We start from the raw sequence: 20,885 nt of genomic DNA, 5'->3' as shown, positions 1-20,885 counted from the left end.
CCTGTATTTTTGAGCAATAACTAATAGCAGTAACAGCTGTATGTAGTTTGAATGTACCAGTCACAGTTTATGCCTCAGTGTTATTTTCTTCCCAGCCTATTTTCTTCCAGGAAAATAGGACTTCACAGAGTCCTATCACAGGAATAGAGAAAACAGCTTGTAGTCCCAGTTGTTTAGGCACAGGGCCACAGGCTGTTACACCGAGCTGATGGCAGGGTCCTCTACTTCCTAGAGATGTGTGCTGTGCCTCCTTCCCTCCTAGCAATCAGTCCTGACATCCCCTTCATGGCATGCCTGTTGTGCCCCCTGATATTCAAATGTTTCTTTACAGTTTCTTTTTTCTCCTCATCTGCAAGTGTTACTCAGGTCTGGGATCTTTTCCTTCACTGTTTCTGTTCCCATACCCAAGCACATTCATGATTCATGCCTGTCTTCCTATTGCCTGGAAGTTTTTTTTTTTTTTTTGCTCTCAAATCTCACTCCTTATAAAGCTAAGGACTTTATCACCCAATAAATGGGGTAGAGATAGAACTGAGCATCAGGAAAAAAATTAGTCTGACTCAACAGAAGGGGGTTTTATTGTGGTGTTTCTGATTTCCATATCAGCACTTTTTTTTTCTTCCACTCCCAGTTCTATTCCAGTAACAACAAACTTAATTCTGTGAATTAAGTACCAGCTCCTACCATACCCCTAAGAAAAGAGACCATCCACATAATTTTCAGTTAGTTTTTCTTTCCGCTGAATCCCAAGCCCCCTGAAGAACAGATCCCTCCTCCCTACCTCTGTTTACACGAGCACCTTTCTTCCTTCACAGTCAGGTCAGCCTGGTCTTGGGTTAAGAAATTACACTAAACAATCCAATATGGAAATCTGCAAAGAAGACAAGAGTGCTCACCATGAAGTGTTGTGACCAGGCTGTGTGTGAGCTTCAGTTCTGGTCCTGTCCTGTGCCTCTTTGTTCTCCTCAGTGCAGGCTGCTACCTTTCTGCCTGCTCTTTACGAAATAGTAAGAAGGCTAATTTTAGGGTGCTTCATCATGCTGCCGTGCAAAGACACAGTGTCATGTCAGAATCAGCAGCATGTGGCACCACTTGGAGCTGCTATTTTATAAGCTGAGGTTCAGTGTGTTCCCAAATTGCTCTCTGCGGGGCAGAACTGGCTCAGTTATTGATATTGTATTCCTGTAAGATTGCATCTTAAAAAGCAAAGCTGAGTTTTAGCCTGACCAAAAGCCCAGTTTAATGACATGGGAACTGGTGTCTCAGCACTAGTGTCCAGCTCTTAAGCCAAACAACCCAAAAGATTACACAGGAATTCCCTGGTGTTCAGTCAGCACTTGGCCTTCTGATCTATTTATAACAGAGAAATTAATGTAATTGTGCGAAACATCACTTCAACAGGAAGAAAATATGGCACATGTGGGAAGAGGCTGCACTCCCAACCCTCTGTGTAGGATGCTGGAGAATGTTCAGCATCGTCAGTCCCAGCCTGCAGGTGCCTGGGCACTTGTGTGGTTCTGCCATGCTGGCCATGGGGCAGTCACTCAGTGCCAGCTGTGATGTGTGTGGGCCTGGGGACACTGAACCCACACGAGAGTTCATGGGCACAAGAGCTTCATACCCAGCACAAAGGTCAGCTGGTTTCCTTCATTACAGACTTTGTGTCCAGGATCCATCCTTGTCCTTCACTGCTTTTTCGTTTTCTTTGCATTGTCATCCTATGCATAGCATTCCTTTGGCTATCTCAGCTATATTTTGGGGCCTGAGAGGATGAGGTGAATGGGGTGTTGCAGGTTTTTGGTTTTGCTTATCTTCATTTGAAGGTATGACTCCTCTTACCCTGAACCAGCTCCCTTTATTAGAGGCCTCGAGTTAGCTGCAGAACTCGCAGTATTGTCAATTTAATATTTATATAGTGGTTTACCTTCACAAACAGGTCAAAAACTGTTCAGGTTGTTTCACCATATTGCCATCAGTTAATAAATAATTGGCCTTTGGTAAGCACATTTGCATTTGAGCTAACCAGAATTGTTTGTGAGCAGGGTGGGCAGAGAACCAAAACACACTCAGCTATAAAGTAGCAGAGACTATAAAACATGTACTCTGTGTGTGTGTTATGTCTGTCTGTCTACATAGGCACCTCCTAATGTCCAAATGTTGGTAATGTGAAGAATATAAGGATGAAATGTAAAACTGAAACGGCATAAAAGGGTTCGACTGTCCCTTGTTTGTAAGGCTATTTGCATTTTAAAGCCTTTTCTTTGTCTTAATCAAGAATATTCTACACAAAGGCTTCACACAAAGGTTGGTAATTTCTCACAGCAAAATGCTGACATCTCTAATTTCCTGTTATCAGCTGTTCTGGACACCCATTTCTATTTTCTGTAGTCTATGACACATCAAAGTATAAAGCAAAGGGGTTTGAAATGTGGAATTAAAGTTTATTAAGTATGTTCTGACTGTTGCCAGGAGAATATGGAGGTGGATAGCAGAGTCCATCCCTGTTATAGCTATACAGTTTTGTGCTGTAACACTGTAGTTTACAGAAACATGGGTATTAACTGAAAGATATTTTACAGTAATTAAGCATAAAGTATACATTAGTTAACCCTATATATGATTTCCCCCCATTTTTGTGTTATCTCAGTGGGGGATTAACTGAGGTACAATTTAAAAACCCCAACTGTGCTGACAGCTATCACTAGGCAGTAGCCAAGCATTGCTATTTTAATAATGGCAGAGCAACTGAAAATAGTTTCCTGCTTGTTATGACCATCAATAAGAAGACTGTGCAATGGTAACAGGAAACCCTCTGTGCTAAGGCACCTAGAAGGAAATAAATCCCATCCCTGAAGTTAACCAGATTTACATTTCTTCTTTTCCCTGGATTTTGCATCTCTGAGTTCTTTGGCAAGTACTAGAATGGATAGTGGGAATTTTGAGGTGCAACGAGCCCACGGTTCTTGTGACTGCAACTACAGGACCCCATTTGGGCAGGTTTAGTGCCAGTGGATGTAGGGTGGGTTGTACTGAGTGCCAGGGAGCCTAAGCAGTTCTGGGGCATCAGAGCATGTACTCTCTTCACCCCACTGCCTGTGTGTCTTTTGCCCCAAGAAGGAAGGTGCTCCCTCAAGGCAGTAAGGCAGGTAGGATATGGCTTCTCTGGCACAGAAAAGAAAATCTGCTAAAGTAGGTGATAAGTGGAATAAAAATATGGCTTATACTTTATTTGAAGACACATTTGAATAATGCAATTTACAATAATTTGATTTTAGGATTAAAATAATTCTTGTAAATAAAATAGCTGTGTCTATTACAGAAGGAAGCTGACATCTGTGCAACACTGTACGTTGTTTCATGCTTTATATACTTTTTATTTAATGCATTAAGCCAGTTATATCAAGTGACTTTTCTGTGTAAAAACTGTATTGGGCATATAATGTTCTCTTCAAGTACATGGGCATATCCCCACACGCTGGTCAGAGGACACACTGCACAATGAATGACAGTATTTAAAATCCACTGTGTAGTTATTCACGGTTACTGTTCCGGTGGGCTCCCAAATAAGGGGAAAAGGAAGCTTAGAAGGCAACGAACTAAATGTTTTCCTCCATTTGCTGTGTCACAGCTCCTGCCAACCTTCTGTTCCTAAATGCAGAACGGCAAAAGGCGAATCACTCACATTTCTCCTTTAAATAGCAAAACTAGGGGTTTGCTGCCCTGAAAAGTGCTGCATCTTTTAGCCTGGCAGCCATGCAGCCGTCTCATTTTCTCTATGTATGAATTTAGTATTTCTGGTTTTGATATTTAGTGATAAACCTACAACCACAAATCCCAAGAAGTCCTGTAAAATCTCACCTATTTACATACACAAAGGAGTGATGGCTGGACCAAGACATCCTGTGTGTTGAGATTTTGTTAAATGCTTTCCATTACAGGGCAAAAGGACACCAAACACAGAACCTTCCTCAGCCCCAGTCTGCAAAATACCTTGCTGTCAAGTATGCCTGGTCCTGACCGTTTTTCACTTCCTGACCTACATAAAGGTGGATCCCAAAACCACTATAAAGAGGCTACTAAATAAGGAAGCCTGATTTGGATTCCCGGCCCGGTCCAATTACATAAATTGCAATGGATTTTCCTCCCAGAACTAAGCAAAATACTGGGGGAGGGGAAGTGTAAACTTCTCTTTAGTGGCTCACTAGAGATAAGTGTTCAGTGGAAAAAAAAAAGTTTTACCGTGCCCACCTTGGGTATACTCAGGAAAGCTGGTAACCGGAATACAGAATTCGGAAAACTGCATTTATTTCTGCGGGAGGGACACAGCAAACCCCCAAACCCCCCCTGCCCCCGGAGCAGGAGGGCCACGCAGGGCTGGTGATGGCACCGCCACCGCCATCGCCCTCGGGGAGGGATCCTGCGCCCGCAGAGCTTAATGACAGGTAATTGGAGTATGAAGAACACTTTGTTCCTGCAACTCCCAGGCGGATCCAGTTCCTTCCCACTCACTGATCTCGTTCTTTTCGTGCCCTCAGAGATCAAGCAGAGGCTTCTGCAGATCACGCTCAAGGAGCAGCAACACGCGCCCAAGTCTCTGGAGCAGGAGGAACGCGCCATGCGAGGACCTCTTCTCAGGGAGCGCTTTGCCCCAGAACGTACTCCAGTTTTTTTAATTCTCAGTTTAAAAACACTGATGTAGCACAGCGAAGATCTGCTTTACAGCGCTCCCTTGTTGCCGAGCCCAGAACGCGCCCAGCTGCAGCCACCGGAGCGAACACCCGCGCCCAGCCTGCGCTCCGGCGGGCACCCCGGCAGCGCGGCGGCGGCACTCCGGCACCCCTGGCTTCGCGGGCCCCTCGTCCATCTCCTGTTTGCCGTCAGCTCCTCGCTCCGCCTCCCGCAGCCCAACGGCAGGAACCGACACACGCGGCGGCTCCGAGCGCCGCGTCCCTTCCGGCGCCCCGCAGTCCCGGCTCCGCGCCCCGCAGTCCCGGCTCCGCACCCCGCTGCCGGCCCTGTGCCGCGTCCCCAGCCCTGCCCACGGGGCCGGGCGGGCGGGGAGCGGGCGCTGCGGTCCCGCCTGCCGAGCCGGCGCCTGCGCGGCAGCGGCGACCGGGCCTGTCACCGCGCCGCGGGGCTGCTCACGCCGCTCACGCCCCGGCGGTGTCAGCGGGCGGGTTGGGGACCGGAGCGCAGCGCCTCGCCGCCGCCGGTGAGTCCCGCCGGGCCTCTCTGGAGCCAGGCGCTGCTGCCCTCCGGCCCCGCGGGGCGGACGGCGAAGTGGCCGCGGGAGCGGGGCGGGGCGGGCCGGGCCGGGCGGCCGCGGGCCCGCGGGGGCAGGTGCGGCCGGGCCGGGGACAGCGGGACGGGCGGCGCCGCCGGGCACCCGCGCGGCGCGGAGGAGACCGTCCGCCGCCCCCGCTCCGCCGCCGGGCCGCGCCCCAGCGCCCTGCGCGCCCCAGCGCGGCGGGCCCGGGGGCCGAGCCCCGCGGGGGAACGCGGGCTGTGTGCGGCGGGGCGGGCGGGTCCCGCGCTCGGGGCTCGGCCTGGACGCGCGTCAGTGCCCGGGCGTGGCGGTCACAGCCTGCGCGAAGCGTCCAGGCGCTTCCCCGGCGCCGCTCGGCGCTCCCCGCCGGCCCGGAGCGATGCGGGGCTTCCCCGCGCTCCGGCCGGGTGTGGGCTCGGGCCGCTCTGACGTCAGTGCCGCGGTGCCCGGAGCCGACACTCGGGCTGGCCACGGACAGGGTGAAAGTGCCGTGATTCGAGACCAAAGTACAAAACTTGGGGCACTGACTCCCAAAAGATAAAAACCAAAACAATCCAGCCCCACCTTCCATAGAAATACATATACGTTTCAAGAGAAAAGAGCGCTTTTCTTATTTTTTTTTTTCCCTGGTGGAAACAGAGATAAATCTTGGTTATAGAAGTCTTCAAGGACTATAATAATACGTCTTTTCTAACTTCTTGTGTTGCAGGTTGAAGCTTGCCTTGCAGTCACTGCTGCAGATGTGTGACACGTGCTGTTGCACAGCCATGTCTTAACTGCAGTCTTCCTTTCGATGTCCCCTTCTGATTGTGGTAGGATATAGCTAGGGAAATATTTGATCATGCCTCACCACCTGAGATAGGTAAAGAGAATGCAATATATTTTGAGCTGTTTGGCTGTTTTGGTTTGGTTGGTTTTTGTTGTTTTGTTATTTGTTGTTTTTTTTTTTTTTCTCAGTGAAGCCACAAAAATAAGCATCTTGTTTACTGTATTTTGACTTTTGCAGAGAAAAATAGTTTATCTGCTGTGCTGGCAAGAATTCTGCCCTTTGGGGTGTGTAATGCTTAGATGCTAACTGGTGTCTCGCTTCCCTGAGCAGTTTTGTATTTAGGTGGTTTATGTGTGTTATGATCCTGAAGAATGTCTTCCAAGTAATGGTGCATATGAAAATTTATAGTAATCTCACATTGGATTGCATTGATTTTTAAATTGCTCTAAAAGTATGGGGAAAATTACTGTCCTGAAAGTACAGTATGAGTAATAGTGAAAACACTGTCATAAATTCTTCCTGGTATACAATACTGAAAATGAAAGAGAAGTGTAGCTTTGTATCCTTTCCAAACAGATGGAGAGTCTGTCAGCACAAATACTGCTAATTGCAATTTAGAGATTAGGGATGGAGGTTTGCTTGGGGGAGTTGTGGCCTCTTTTACTGCAGAGTAGCTGAAGCTGTAGCTGCTGTTGATTGCAGTGAAAGGCTGGGGACTTGAATTTCAGCTCTTTATTTTCTTTTAAATCGTAAGTTCAGTTGACTCATAGTTGTTCAAATGTAATGATTGACACAGCATATTGTACTTCGAATTGCATAACTGGATTGATCAGAGCTGACCAATTTTTTCCAAGCTGTGAGTCAAGTGTTGTTTTTGGAGATGATCTTGAGGCCATACACAGTGCTTTATGGAGTCATGCAGCTCCTTGAGTAAAGAAAGTAGCCAGTACTGTTTCCTTGGAAGATGTCTGAGGTCGTTTCCCCTGGCTGGAATTGGTTGTGACTGCTGTTTAAAGAAGTTTTATGAAGAACGGTATTTTAAATTTTTGAAGCAAAGTTTTGTAAAACCAAGAACCTGCACATTTTAAAAGTTGTATCTGAAATGGGAAGGAAAGCAATTTACTGCAGAGTTAATGCAAATCCTGTCCAAGAAAGTAAATCACATGTATATTGGTATATCAAAGTGAGCTCATGGATTACATGCTGTATAGAAAATAATGTAAATGTTGGGGACAATACTGAAAAATGTACATTTTCCTTTTTTTTTTTTTTAACAGCTACGGAGAAGGGATATTCTAAAAAACTGAAGTTGGAAGTTCTCTGATCAAGAGAAGCATAAACATGTTGTGCTGGGGAAATGCGTCTTTTGGACAGCTTGGATTGGGTGGAATTGATGAAGAGATTGTTTTAGAACCCAGAAAAAGTGACTTTTTCTTAAATAAGAGTGTCAGAGATGTAGGATGTGGACTGAGACATACTGTTTTTGTCCTGGTTGATGGGACTGTTTATACATGTGGATGCAATGATCTAGGACAACTAGGGCATGAAAAAGCCAGGAAAAGACCCGGTAAGTTTGTAAGTAACGAATTGTGGAGGTTACTTGTGGTTGTGCTTGTGGTTTTTGTTTTATTATGCTACATGAAACCCAAGATTGCCAGTGTCTGTGCATGTGCTGAATTCAGGCACAGTAGTTCTTCCAAGAATTGGACATATTGCTTCTTGTGATAGTTGGAAACAACCAACTGTGAAACATGGAAGTCCGTCCTATTTGTGTCTGCTGTGCAGCTGGACAGTGCCACTGTTTTTGTTTCTGGCATGGAATCACTTCATTGAAGGCTGTGGGAGACTCAGTGGCTGTTCTAAATCTCAAGGGGAGGTGACCTGCTGCAAGACATGGATTAGCATTGTACTATATGTATGGGTTTGGCTACTGAAATATGAGTATTTGACATATCACAGTCGAGAAACTTACTGTGTGTTTTTTTAGTTGTCTAATATGTGATGTAGAGCTGGTCTGATTAAAGCAATGTTCTTTTTTTTTAAGAACTAAAAATAAAACTTTTGATAAAAGACGTATCAGCATATGCAGCACTACAGGAAGAATATTTGGAAAAGCCTAAAGGCTGCCATGTGAAACTTCTTAGGGCTTTTTTCTTCTTCCTACCTATGTCCTCTGTGTGTTTCTGCTCCCTGCTAGTGCAGTTCTAGAGCAGAAGTGGGTAAACATCTTGCAGGGACTGCAGAGGAGTGTGCACATGGGCTCTCTCCAGAGCTTGCTTGTGAGTCATAGCTGGTGCTGCTGAGAGCCAGGGAACAGTGCTGCTCACACTACTCACAGCAGAACATAACAAACTGGAAAGGCTTAGTAAGAGTTTATTCTAATCACTCCTATAGCAATTTTACAGCTTGCTTGGCTCAATAATTGACACAAATTTTTCAAATGGAAATAAAGTGTCATGCGAAATTCTAGTGGTTCACCTTTACTCAGAGCTTTGACTTTGATACAAGTTAAAGATTCTTGGTTTTTTTATGTAATTGAGATGTAACTTTTTTGAACTAATTTGGTCTTCTGTTGGGAAGCAGTACGTGGATATGAAAACTGATAGACTTTAATCCTGTGCTTCATGAACATAGAGAAACTGAGAACTCAGCTTGTCACTTACTCTGACTGCTTGTTACCCACTTTGAAAATTATGCTGAATCGTCTTTAAAAGTTAAAACAAAAATATCTGACTTCTAGTTTGTATGACCTTTCATATGTAATGGACCTGCTATAATTGTTTTTTTTAACACGCTCAGACACACCAGTCATGAGGATTGTAACCTTCTCCTCCCTAATTTTCCTTTCACCTACACGTTGCTGATTATACTGCTGAGTGTTGTACTATGAAGTCAGGGCATTAGTCTAAAGAGGCTCAGTATCTTTACAGATGGGTGGATGTTCTCTTTTGAATGCACTTCTGCTCACTGAAGATAATTTTGTTGCTGACTGCATGTCTTTGCCACCTCCATGTCACCACTGGTATTATTTAGCCATGCCTTCCCTCTTTGCTCCCCACAGAGCTCTGCTTGCCACAGGGATTGTGTGAATGTTCCTTAATCCATATTAGGCAGAGTGAGGCTGGCTAGTTCAGCAGCTGGTGAAGATAGCCTGAGCTAATCTGTGTGCTGGTGCCCAAACTGGAGAGCACTTCCATGACCTCTTCACTGGCAGAGCTGTGGCAGACTCGTGGCTGAACTGGGGTGGTAACCTCTTTAGTCAGACCAGCTGTATGAAAGAACTTATATCTGCTGCCTGTGTTAGTTTATTTTGGAACCTGAGCGCCTGTCATGTTGCAGATAACATTAGCTATTGTTTTGAAGTTGACTTAGGCTGTTCTAGCCTGTGTTTGGAGAGCACGTTACATTGATGATACCACTTCATCAGTGGTTTTTTCAGTGGTGAGAATGTCCAAGCAGGCTCTTATCTAAGGGGACTATTAAAAATTCCAGCTTTAGTGACAGGCCCTAAGGTATTTCCCCATGTTATTATTGCTGAAATAAAAATGTTAGACTTCTGATCACAAATCATAACCCCCAAAAAACCTCTTTTCTAAGTATATTTAAGGGTTTTGGTGCAGGCTACTGGAAAAAAAAAGTGACAGATATTTTAGTGTGTGCTTTTCAGAGGCATGCACTGTATGGCTAGAAAAATTACTCTTTAGGATCTGTTTCTACAGTATTTTGCATTATAAAGAGGACATTGTGCAGCTCATTGCAAAATCAGTAGCTTTAGTCTGTAATTTGCCCTGCCTTGTTTTGCAGGCTTTTTTCTTAATAGTGAATAGGTGAATTTAATTTGCTGTGGTGGAATGTTTTCCTCTTACATAATATCTACACGTGTAGTCATTTGACAATAATCTATTTGACCTTAATGTTAACTGGGTTTCTGCCCTCATTTTCAGATGGCAAGGTTAGAAGGAACCATTATGATCAAGCTGCAGGTTTTGTGCACGTCGGTGTGTTGTTCAGATGCAGTTGTTATTTGGCTACTTTGGGGTGTCAAATTTAACTTTTTTCTCCTAGAACAGCATGCTTACAATTTTAAATAGAGGGTGTTTCAGCAGGCTCCTGGGCTTACTTCAGTGTAATTTCGATTCATATCATAGTGCTGAATAAAAGTGTCTGTAACTGCCCTAGCTTGTTAGGAGGTTTTTTTTTTTTTTTTAAACAACTAACTTTATTTGTTTGTTTCTTTTTTAGAGCATGTTGGTGCACTGGATGCCCAAAATATTGTAGCTGTATCATGTGGAGAAGCCCACACCCTTGCATTAAATGACAAGGGTCAGGTATATGCTTGGGGTCTGGCTACTGATGGACAGCTTGGCTTGCCAGGAACAGAGGAATGCATCAGAGTGCCCAGGTTAAAAATAGCAGATAATAAGTTGCCTTTTTTTTTTTTTTCTTAAATAATGTGCTTAAGTCACATTATTTAATCTATTCTGCTGTTATAGTTAAAAGCACACATTAGAAGGTGTATATTAGCTATGACACTTGCATTCTGTAGGCAGTTTCCTTTCTCAAAAAGTCAGCTTATGTGGGAAGTGTGTTATGAGTTTGCTTGGTTTGGTTTGTTGCTTTTTGGGGTGCTTTTATTTGTTGTTTTTTTTTTTAATAGTCCTCTATTAAGAGTGAGAGTTATGTTGGAAAAGTAGGATAGGTATTTTAAGAATGTAAATGGGGGTTGATAACTGCCATTTAAGAGAAGGTGAAGAGAAGTAAAGTGTTAAACTTCCAAAACTGGTTGTGGGAGTACATTTGAAGAAAGTACATTTGCTGTCTGATCTTTGTACTTCAGCTTTCTCCCCAAAGTTTTACAGCTGTGATCAAACCTAATTTTAAAAATGAACGCTGTCCAGGTTCACTTGCTTGTTCCCAGAACAAGCATTCTAGCTACCTGAAGTCCACATTTTCAGAAACCAGTGTGACTGTCTGTAGCAGTGAGTTTGTGTGTTTGCAAGCTGGATGTTTTCTAATTATTAACTTATTTTTTTGCCTAAGGAAAAGACACACAAAAGTGACAATTCCTTGGAGCTTTAGTAATTCATGACTATCTCTAACACGTGTATAAATATGAAAAATATAAACAACAAATACCAAAGATGTTATTTCTGCATCAAATTTAAAAGCCAACAGGCCCTTTAGAAACTTCTGGTTTTCCATCGAAAATGGAAAGCATACTAGTTTTAATGCACATTTGGATGTATTTGCAGCTTCTTTATAATATTGTGCAAAATTTAATAGCTCTGTAAACTGAAGTTTTGATTGACGTTAATGTTGGTAGAGATGAAAAATAGTGTTCAGTTTTTACCAGAGAGTAATTACATTTTTATATCTAATATTGACATAACGAAGACTGTAAAACCTTTCTTCTTTTGGAAACTGGGAAGTAAGAATTGATTTCTTCTTGCATTCTTTATTAGTTCCTCCATTCAGCTGTATGACATCTCCCTCTAGCACATGAACCTCCCTAATTCTTCATTATGGCCTTTTACAGACTTAATTTGAAAATAAGACCAAACCTGTCCTTAAAAGCGTTAGAAAAGCAGCTGTTTTGACTTAAGGCTTTACTAAATACCTTCTAGTTAAAGTTAGGATGTTTGAATTAGTTTCATGTGTGCTTTAGTGAAAAGGATTCACTTTTTGTATATTATCTTTTGCCATGACTTTATATTCCATACCACGATCTAGTAGCTTAATTCTTTCTCTGTTTTCTTACCCCAATAGAAACATTAAAAGCTTATCAGAGGTCCAAATTGTTCAAGTTGCTTGTGGTTACTATCACTCCCTAGCACTCTCAAAAGGTAAGCCAGATTATTCTGAAGTTTTGTGTAATTTCTTACCAGGTAGTTCAAGTTTCCAACATTTATTTTTAATTTCTAAAAGGAAATGTTTTTATAAAACATGGTACCGCTTAACACAGGTGGGATTTCAAGTTGGTATGGGCAGTGTAATTTAATGATGGAAGCCTGACTTTAAAAAATAAATGTACAGACAAATGTCATATTTGTTCTGCTTTTATTTCTTTTTGTTTCCAGGGCAGGCAAGCAGAGGTTTACAAATAACCCTTTACCTGAGTTAAGATCAGCAGTAGAATGTGGGGAGTATTAGAGTTGTGCTGTTAAACATTCTGTTGGTCAAAGGTACAAGAATGTCATAAATTTTAGATTTGTAATTTAAAATTAACTCAGTGTTTTAAATAATTGCAAGCTTCACGTACAACATCACTGTCCTATTGCCAATTCATAGATCTGCAGCTCTGTTTCTGTTCATGCACTGTTGGGGGGTTTTTTTGGGTTTTGTTGTTAAATAAATAAAATCTGAGAGACCTGTACCCCAGGAGATGGGTTTCATTGTTTTCCCATCTTGATAAAACTCTTATGGGAAAGATGGAGATAGGAGAGACATAGGAAGCATTGTGAAGGGAACACTGCTCTTGGAAATGTATCACATCAGCAAAAGCAAAGTGTTTTGTGATGGGGTGTTGATCTTTAGGATAGTAAATACCTCAGCAAAACAGTGGGTGTTCAGTAGAATGTTTGGAGGCAATCTTAACATAAATAGCTCTTTGACTTGTCATTCTTTAAAATGATTTTTTCTTTGTAAGGCATCAAATGACCTTATAAACTTTGTGCTTCGTTGATCATATGATGAAGACATTGTTTTGAAATGTGTGTCTCTTAAATTGTGTGTGGAAATTCAGTGTGTTAGCTTAGAAAAGCTTAAATGAGGCTTTTGATGGGAAATTGGAAAATTTTGCATGTCCAGTATTGGCAGATCTCTCCATAAAAATCTATGTAGTAGTGCAGCTTCCAGTGGAACAGTATCTTACTTTGTGATAATCATACTCAGTTTATCTAACACTGTTGAAACAGGAATGTTAAGAGAAGTTTTGAGGGGTTTGAATACTATTTAAATACTTTGTCTGGTGAAATATTTGAGTTGAATGCCTGCAAATTACACAAGAATGCTTAGCTTCAGAAGTCAGTAATTTGTAAGCATTTTGAAACTCAAACATAACTTTTAGCTCTTCTTACAGTGGATAAACATGGTATAATTAAACTGTATTGACTGTGTTTCTTGGTTGTTTATTTTTTCCTTCCAACAGGAAGTGAAGTGTTTTCCTGGGGACAAAACAAATATGGCCAGCTGGGCTTAGGTTATGAGTATAAAAAACAAACCTCACCACATATGATTAAATCTCTGCTGGGAATCCCTTTTGCACAGATTGCAGCAGGAGGAGCTCATAGTTTTGTACTAACTCTTTCTGGAGCCATTTTTGGATGGGGACGCAACAAATTTGGGCAGCTGGGTCTAAATGATGATAATGGTAGGTAAACATTGCTGCAGTAAAATTCCATGCTGGAGGGTTTGGGTTGTGAATGCAGGGACAGCAATACTAGAAAACAAGCAGACGGGACAAACTGTTGTTGAATGTTGTCAAAGAGTGCTGGTGTCACGTGGGATTCCTGAAGAAGACACAAAGGTGTCTTCTTTCCTCGGTTTTGTAGTGAGAATTCTGACAGTGTTGTGTTGAAATTCTGAACAGTTTAGTAATGAATAATCTATAGATGGTTTCATGAGTTCAGATTTTCTCACCGGTTCCTTGTTGTCAACACCGTTTAAAATAAGAAAAGTGTGTTGTAAAGAAAATGCACATCTGAATTAATGCCTTAATTCTGGTCACACTCATATAATAAGAAGATCTCACGTGAGACTTCAGTTGCTTCTCCATATTCTTTGGAATGTGTAGAACCCCAGTTTTTTATGTAGCATCACTACTCAATAAAATCCCTTTTTTGTGTGCTGGTACAGTTTCTTGCAGACATGTTAGCACACCTAACAGATTTGAAGACATTAGCATTAAAAAGTTGCCTTTGTTCAGCTGGATGACAAAGTTGATTTGTTCTGATGATGGAAGGAAGTCGTGCTTCCTGATCCTTGGGTGCTTGGGTCTGTTATGCATTTATTAATATCAAGCTGTGTGTGTGTGAACACACATTCCAAAGAATACCTACTGACACTGACTTACAGGGACACTTTAAAAACATGGGCTCCAAAGTGTTTCAGTGCAGTAGCCCCTGTTTTTGCTGCAGTAACACTTCATCTCCAAGATCTGAAACTCGGTCACAGTGATTTGCATTGTGTGCCAACAATTTCAGAGTGCTTGTTTGACTAGAACAAAATTAGAATAAATGAGCAAAACTGTTTGGGTTTTGGTTTTTACTTCAAAAATAGGTGACCTACTGCTTTATTAAACTGTTCAGACAGGTATGTTCCTACACTGCTGAAGTCACTGAGAAGTCAGAAGGTTGTTCATATATGTTGTGGAGAAGATCATACTGCTGCCCTTACGAAGGTACAATACTTAAAGATATGTTTCTGCTTCAGTTTTTTTAATGTTTCCAGGAAAAGGTGCTGTCTGAATAGGAAATAATAAACTAAATTCTGAATAAATGGCTTCTAAGTTTATTGGATAAAGTTGAGGAAACAGTGGTTAAATATTTGAAAAAAATCCCCAATACAGGAAATTTTTCAGCAGTCTTTTTGTCAGAGTTGGTGAAATTGAGCATACAAAATATAGCATTTTTGATAGGAAACTCTATGTTGCATTATTAAAATTATGCAGGTATTGAATTTACTTTAGTGTATCCTAAAGGGAGGAGCTCTTTTCTGACTGTAATGTCTCTGGCATTGCTGTGTTCATGATCAGACCAAATCACTCACCAAGTAGGATCATGGAGAAAACAGACTCCTCCTTGGGGAAGTTCATTTATTGCCAGTCATAAGTGAGAGTACAGTTAATGAGGAATTACATATTGCAGGTATTATTGTGTGAGGTTCTGTGAAAAATGGGTCACTTATTTCAAAATGGATTTGGGAAAAAAAGAACGTGTTCTGTGTCAGTGCAGTGTGTTTGTACAGAGACGTAGGAATTAAAATTAATTATTGATGATTAAAATAGAGAGGTGATATATGTCAAATTGCCTGATACAGAACTGTTGGCTAAATGCAGTATTTGAAGCCTTCCTTTTAAACTTTTAAACTTATTTGGAAATATTTGGCAGCAGCATAGAATATATAATGCTGCTGCTCATTCTTACAGTCATTTTAGTGATGAATATTTTATTTCAAGCATCAGGTTATGGTAAGTGCCTTTATTTTGTAGTGGGTAAAACGATACATACATGTCTTAATTTAAATGATTGACTCTTGGACTTTTTGGGTTTAATAGTTGAATTAGACTTGAGTATTTAAATCTTTATGTGTTAATGTTTAGGCATTTCCTGCTTGCCACTCTCAGTAAAAAGTAACAATTTATAAACAGAATATTTTGAGCTTACCACTGAGAGGAGTAGAAAACAATTTTGCCTGTTCAAGATTTGGAAAAGTGACTAAATAGCCAGTTCATGTCCAAATCTCTTGAGTTCAGAGTGTTGTTATAGAAGGCATTAGGATTTTGGAAGTAATTATTTTTAATGTTTTATTTCTGGAGAGGGAAAAAAAACACCTGTGTTTATTTGCTTTGGGTAAATGTATGGCTTTTTAAAATATGTTAGTTTGAATTTTTATACTGCAGCAAGTTAAAACTTGTCAACTTCCTTATCCTGAAATTTATATTGACGTTGAGCTTTGGGAAATACAGAATGTAAAGCAAGCAGCAGTCTGTAACTTGCATTCTAAATGCTTATTTTCCTTTTTCATGTATAGAAGTTAACTTCAAACTTGCTTTAAAGCTGGTGGACTCAGTGGATAACTCTGTTGTCCTTTGCATGAGAGGCCTTGCAGAACCAGGGGTTTTGATGCACCTGCTGTAGACAGCACTGTGTATGTTTGTGAGCATTGTGCAAGTCCTTCTGAGCTGCAGAAAACCCTGTCACTGTTTGTTATCCTGACTCAGTGACGGAGCCTGATTTGCTCAGCAGATGTGATGATTTCCAGCTGAGGTCCAGGCTGATGCAGAGTAGAATTGAAAGAAACAGCTTTTCATTTTCAAATGCTTTGAAACTGTAAAGTTTTAAAGTTGTTGTGAGGTAAGTTGCATGATTACTTGCCTTACAACAGTGTTGAAATATTCTGATTTCTTATGCTTTCAAATAGGGAAGCTGTTTCAGTCAGACTCTGCATCATCTGCCTGAGGAGAGCAGCTTCCTGCTTGCTAATTGCATTAGAATTTGTATTCAGAGTTTCAAAGCCAAAGCAGGAGTGAGAGTTTATATACTGTTGTAGTTTATCAAGAAAATTGGAAAAGAGGAAAGAAAAACGAGGATTAGTGTCTGTGAATGACACAGGTTAATGGCAGGACTGTTGTACAGTGATATGGAAATGACACGAGCGTGATGTAACATGAATAAGGTAATACTTCATAGCTGTGCCACATTTTCATAACTCCAGTTAACTTATGACCCTTTTGTGTCTCAGGGCCCTCTTATGCATATGTATTTTCTATCCTTTCCCCACAGTCACAAAATCATCAGACAAGGAGATTTATTATTAAATCCGTAATTTCTGTTAAGTTTCTTGTTGTGAGATGTACTATAATTTTAATGCAAATAATTTCTTTGTTTAGGAAGGTGGGGTTTTTACATTTGGAGCTGGAGGCTACGGTCAGTTGGGTCATAACTCTACCAGCCATGAGATAAACCCAAGGAAAGTTTTTGAACTTATGGGAAGTGTTGTCACGCAGATCACTTGTGGCAGGTAAGGACTATTCTGTGCTAGCACTGTGAATCTTAAGGGTAACTTGGTTTGTGTGAAACTTCATATCTATTGCAATATGAAGTGGGGTTTTCCTTACCCTTCACGGTTAGGGAGAACAAGCTGATCCCTAACAAAAGGTATTTAAAGATGTTACTGGGATTTTAAAAGCATTCAGTAGAAGAACTAAAGGAAGTTATGTGTTTGAGAGGCTCTGATTCTCTGAACTGAAAGTGTGAGCAATAGTGTGAAGTGTGAAGGTGTTTGTTGCTGTCACTTCATCTTTTCCTATTAAAGAACAAGTGTGTTTGGGAAGGTACATGAGCAGCACTGAGAATAAGTGTAAAATTTGAAAACATAACCTGTTTTATGAAGTACCTGTAATACTGTATGGCAGTTCAGTTCCTCATGGGTTTTTTATTCTTTATATTACAGTAGCACCCAAGAAATGGAAAAAATTCCCAGCACACATGAAAATACAAAGAATTGCACTCTAAGAAAAAAAAATGAGGGAAGCAGCATAAGTTTTTTAAGACAGGGGCTCACCATTATTTGGGTTAAAGAATATATAAATGTAAAGGTTTAGTTGACATCGTGTGCATTCACTCCCTTTACACAGTTTACAGAAATTCACTGCTGGTTCTTGTCAGGCTTGTGATTGGAGAGAGGACATCTGGAGTTGAGAAGGATGGGAGGAGAAAGGGGATGGAGGCAGTCTGGTAGAAACTGGATATTTCTGAATGTCTAGAGATGTGCTCTAAAGGTCAGATGGGGGCTAAGCACTGGCATTTCCATTCCATGAACTCTTCCATGGCAATGGGATATTGCCTGTTGGAGTACATGCCAGTGTATTGCCAGGAGAGAAGTGGAGCCTTGGATGTGACAGGACCTTTACCAGAGTGTTTAACAGAGTTCTTAGAGTGGCCTGCACAAAGCACATTATAATGCTTGGGGTTTTGTTGCTGACTTCTGTTTGCCCTAGGCAGCACACGACTGCCTTCGTTCCTTCCTCTGGAAGAATTTATTCTTTTGGACTCGGAGGAAATGGGCAGTTAGGGACAGGAACAACCAGTAACAGGAAAAGTCCCTTCACAGTGAAAGGAAACTGGATTCCCTACAGTACTCAGTGCCCCATGACCACAGGTAAGCAACAGCTGGTGTATTTACTTCTTGGTTTCCTGTTCCTTCATAGTGTCTTAAAATTGTTGAGATTTAAACTAAGTATGGGCTATCACCACTTTCTTCCAAGCAGTTTGTTTCCACTGTGTTCCTTACAGTCCACTCCTGCTGTAGGAAATACATGCTTACTTCTGTTGGGTTAGGTCCTCTGCTAGCACTACAGCTAAAACTTAACCTCAGGTAAAGATGGTCTCAACTATTGTATTGCAAAGATATGCTTCAGTGAGGTTCTGCAACAAAGGAACCTTTTTCTAACCAAGTGTTGATTGCAGTGTCTTAATTATTTTTCAATTTCACATTTTCACAGTGCCCTGTTTTTTATTGCTATTGCAGAAAGTGAGGAGTGTTACTGTGTCAAGAGAATTTTCTCTGGTGGGGACCAAAGTTTTGCACACTACTTTTGTCCTCAGGTAACAAATTAAATATACTTTGGTTCCAAAGCTTGTCAAAGTTGAATTTTAGTTTTTCTTGTGCATTTTAAAAGATTTTGAAGGTGACTGTATTGTAAAGTTTGTTGGAGCAGTGTGGAAGCAAAAGGTCCTAAGGGAATGTAGCAATTGGAGGACTTGGATCCAGTTAGTGAGTGTTAGCTGTCAGGAAGCTCTTGAGACTGTCTGGCATAACCTTTTTTCTTGATGGATGAATGCACTTCTTTTCATGTCATAAAGGAAAAACCTATGAAATATTTGAGCTCTTTACTCCTGCCCAGTCCTCCTCAGTAACTCCTGACTGCAGCTATTCTGTCTTCTGCTCTGTAGCCATTTTAACTTACCACAACATTTCCACAAAGGAAACAAATGAAGCTTTTTGCTAAAAATTGTAGGTGGTTTGTTACATGATAGTTTTATGCTAATCTTAAAAACTCAGGTATTAAAAGAACAAGAATTAATTAGTTTAACTTCTAGTATTTTAAAAGGGAAAAAAAAGTCTAGAAGGACTTTACAGTAAAAATGGCAGTGTGGAAGTGTGATGGAAAGGAAATGCTATTGGAGGATGAGTTGGGAGTTAAAAACAAGATGAAGTTACGTGGGACTGTTTCCAATACAGCTCAGCAGATATTAGATCACAGGGATTAATGAAGCATCAAGAGTTGAGTGTGTAGGGTGAAAACTAATTTGGACAGAAGGGAAAATGTATTTTAGTGGGGAAGTCAGACTTGCAACAGCCCCTTGTGCTCAGAGCCTGTTCTGGTTGTACAGAAACAGCAGTTTTTCTAGGATTGTTTGGTTGGGTTTTTTTCTTAATTCTGATTGAGTTTTAACTATTACTGTATTTGAGAGAAACTTGTCTAGCAGGTGTAGACTGGAAAAATTACTTACAGTATAGGCTTGAAACTTCTCTATTATAACTCCCTCAAAAACTTCCTTGTGTGCAGTTTTCGTAATTACTGGAGTAGTTTCTGACTGACTAATTGAGATGAACTGGAGACTGTGAATGCAGGCATTGTGGCTTGTTCTGTACGAAAAGTATTAGCAATAGATGATCTTTGATGCTGAAAAAGTATCCCTCCTAGTACTCTTTAGTTTGGTAATTTGTACTGAATTCTTTCCAAGTTACGTTGAGCACTGTACCCCTGGGACTTGTGTGGCCTTGCCAGTTGAGGGGGCACAGCCAAAATCTGTTTGTTTTCCCAAGTCAGTGTTTGGGCAGCTCGGTTCCCTGAGTTGTGTCATTGTGAGTTAAGTGACACTTTGGCTGGACACAAGGGAAATGGCAAGAGGCTTCCTCATCCTGATGCTGTAGGATGGGATCAGAAGTGCTAATTTTTGGCAGCAGATAGTAGTTGTCATACTAAGTGAGCTGTGTCATACTCAGCAGTCATACTCAGACTGCACCATCAGGAGAAACATTTCCTTTTACTAGCTTAATCTTATTTTTTGTGCTATTTACCATCTCTTTTTGAACCAATGCTCCTACTCAAAACAATGATCTTGGTTCTCCTCTTTACAATTAGAAGTCTTAACGGAGTTCATTTTACATGAGCAGCACTTCAAGATGCAGCTCGTCTGATGATGCAGTGCACATTCAGAGAAACATGAGTCATTCTCAGGGGAACCTGATGGAAGTGGGGTAGAAGAACAGCTGTCTGAAAAATTGAATGGCTCCTTTTCTGTGTGCTCACAGCTGGGCTGGGAGCTGAGTGGCTCAGTGGCTGGAGAGGAGATGCTTGCTGCTCATGTCTGAAGCTTGTTCAGTGCTCCCTGTATAGGAGAGTACTGTATGGTTAAGGAGTTTGCTGTTCAGTAAGCTGTACTGGGAATTAGCACACCACTGCTTTCACAATGAATGCAGAAGGGCTTGAATACAGTAAATTTTTCCTTGGGTGTATCTCACAGTAATAGTCTGGGTAGGCAAATTGTCACTCAGTGGAGAAAGGAGCTGCTGGACCACAAGGCTGATTTTTCTGGAAATCAATTTTGTATGCCTGATTCTTTATGCTTTCTCTTAACATTTATTTAGAATATGGTGCCACCAGATGATTTTAGGTACCCTGACCTTTTGAAGCAGATCTGGACTGTGAATGAAACGTTTATTCAAAAATTGCTGACTTTCCCATCTGGAAGACTTCCTGTAGAAATAGCTAAGTAAGTGATGTTGAGGAAAGAAGTTGTCTTTCATAATTTTACTTATGAACTGAGTATTAATAGGGCTTTGGGCATACATAGACAAGGCTGTTTTTAGTTACTGATTTTATGATGTGCAGAGCTTTTGCTGTGCTTTCATTGTTGTGCTTGTTGAGTAGTTTAAATCCTTTAGACTGTGTCTCTCTGTCCCAGTTTAGATGACTATGCAAGATTAAATTATCTAATTGCTCACTGAAAAATAGCAGTACATGTAAAGGAATATGAAAACAACATCTCAAAGTTTATTGCTTCTACTTTAATAAAAGAGGATACAAAGCAATTAAATTGCAATACTTGCTATGATTTAGCT

At 41.2% G+C, this 20,885-nt stretch overlaps 1 protein-coding gene across 3 annotated transcripts in view; it reads left to right on the top strand.

Annotated features, from left to right (window-relative positions):
- Nucleotides 1–5,068: 5,068 nt before the first annotated feature.
- The window catches only part of HERC4 (HECT and RLD domain containing E3 ubiquitin protein ligase 4), a 30,251-nt gene continuing 14,434 nt past the window's right edge, over nt 5,069–20,885 (top strand). For 2 of the 3 annotated variants that reach the window (XM_051800250.1, XM_051800248.1), the window contains exons 1-11: nt 5,069–5,212; nt 5,976–6,128; nt 7,313–7,602; nt 10,278–10,437; nt 11,802–11,878; nt 13,183–13,404; nt 14,342–14,433; nt 16,645–16,775; nt 17,755–17,915; nt 18,285–18,361; nt 20,412–20,536. In XM_051800250.1, coding sequence (XP_051656210.1) covers nt 7,377–7,602; nt 10,278–10,437; nt 11,802–11,878; nt 13,183–13,404; nt 14,342–14,433; nt 16,645–16,775; nt 17,755–17,915; nt 18,285–18,361; nt 20,412–20,536 — 1,271 coding nt within the window. In that variant the 5' untranslated portion in view covers nt 5,069–5,212; nt 5,976–6,128; nt 7,313–7,376. The remainder of the gene's footprint in view (nt 5,213–5,975; nt 6,129–7,312; nt 7,603–10,277; nt 10,438–11,801; nt 11,879–13,182; nt 13,405–14,341; nt 14,434–16,644; nt 16,776–17,754; nt 17,916–18,284; nt 18,362–20,411; nt 20,537–20,885) is intronic. The other variant, XM_051800249.1, reaches the window with a different exon arrangement.

This window comes from Manacus candei, unplaced genomic scaffold (assembly GCF_025592945.1).
Source record: "Manacus candei isolate 608988 ecotype Guabito, Panama unplaced genomic scaffold, ASM2559294v1 h1tg000050l, whole genome shotgun sequence".
In the NCBI taxonomy this organism is placed as follows: domain Eukaryota; kingdom Metazoa; phylum Chordata; class Aves; order Passeriformes; family Pipridae; genus Manacus; species Manacus candei.
Note: the sequence above shows the minus strand (reverse complement) of the source record. Positions and strands in the feature narration are given on the sequence as shown.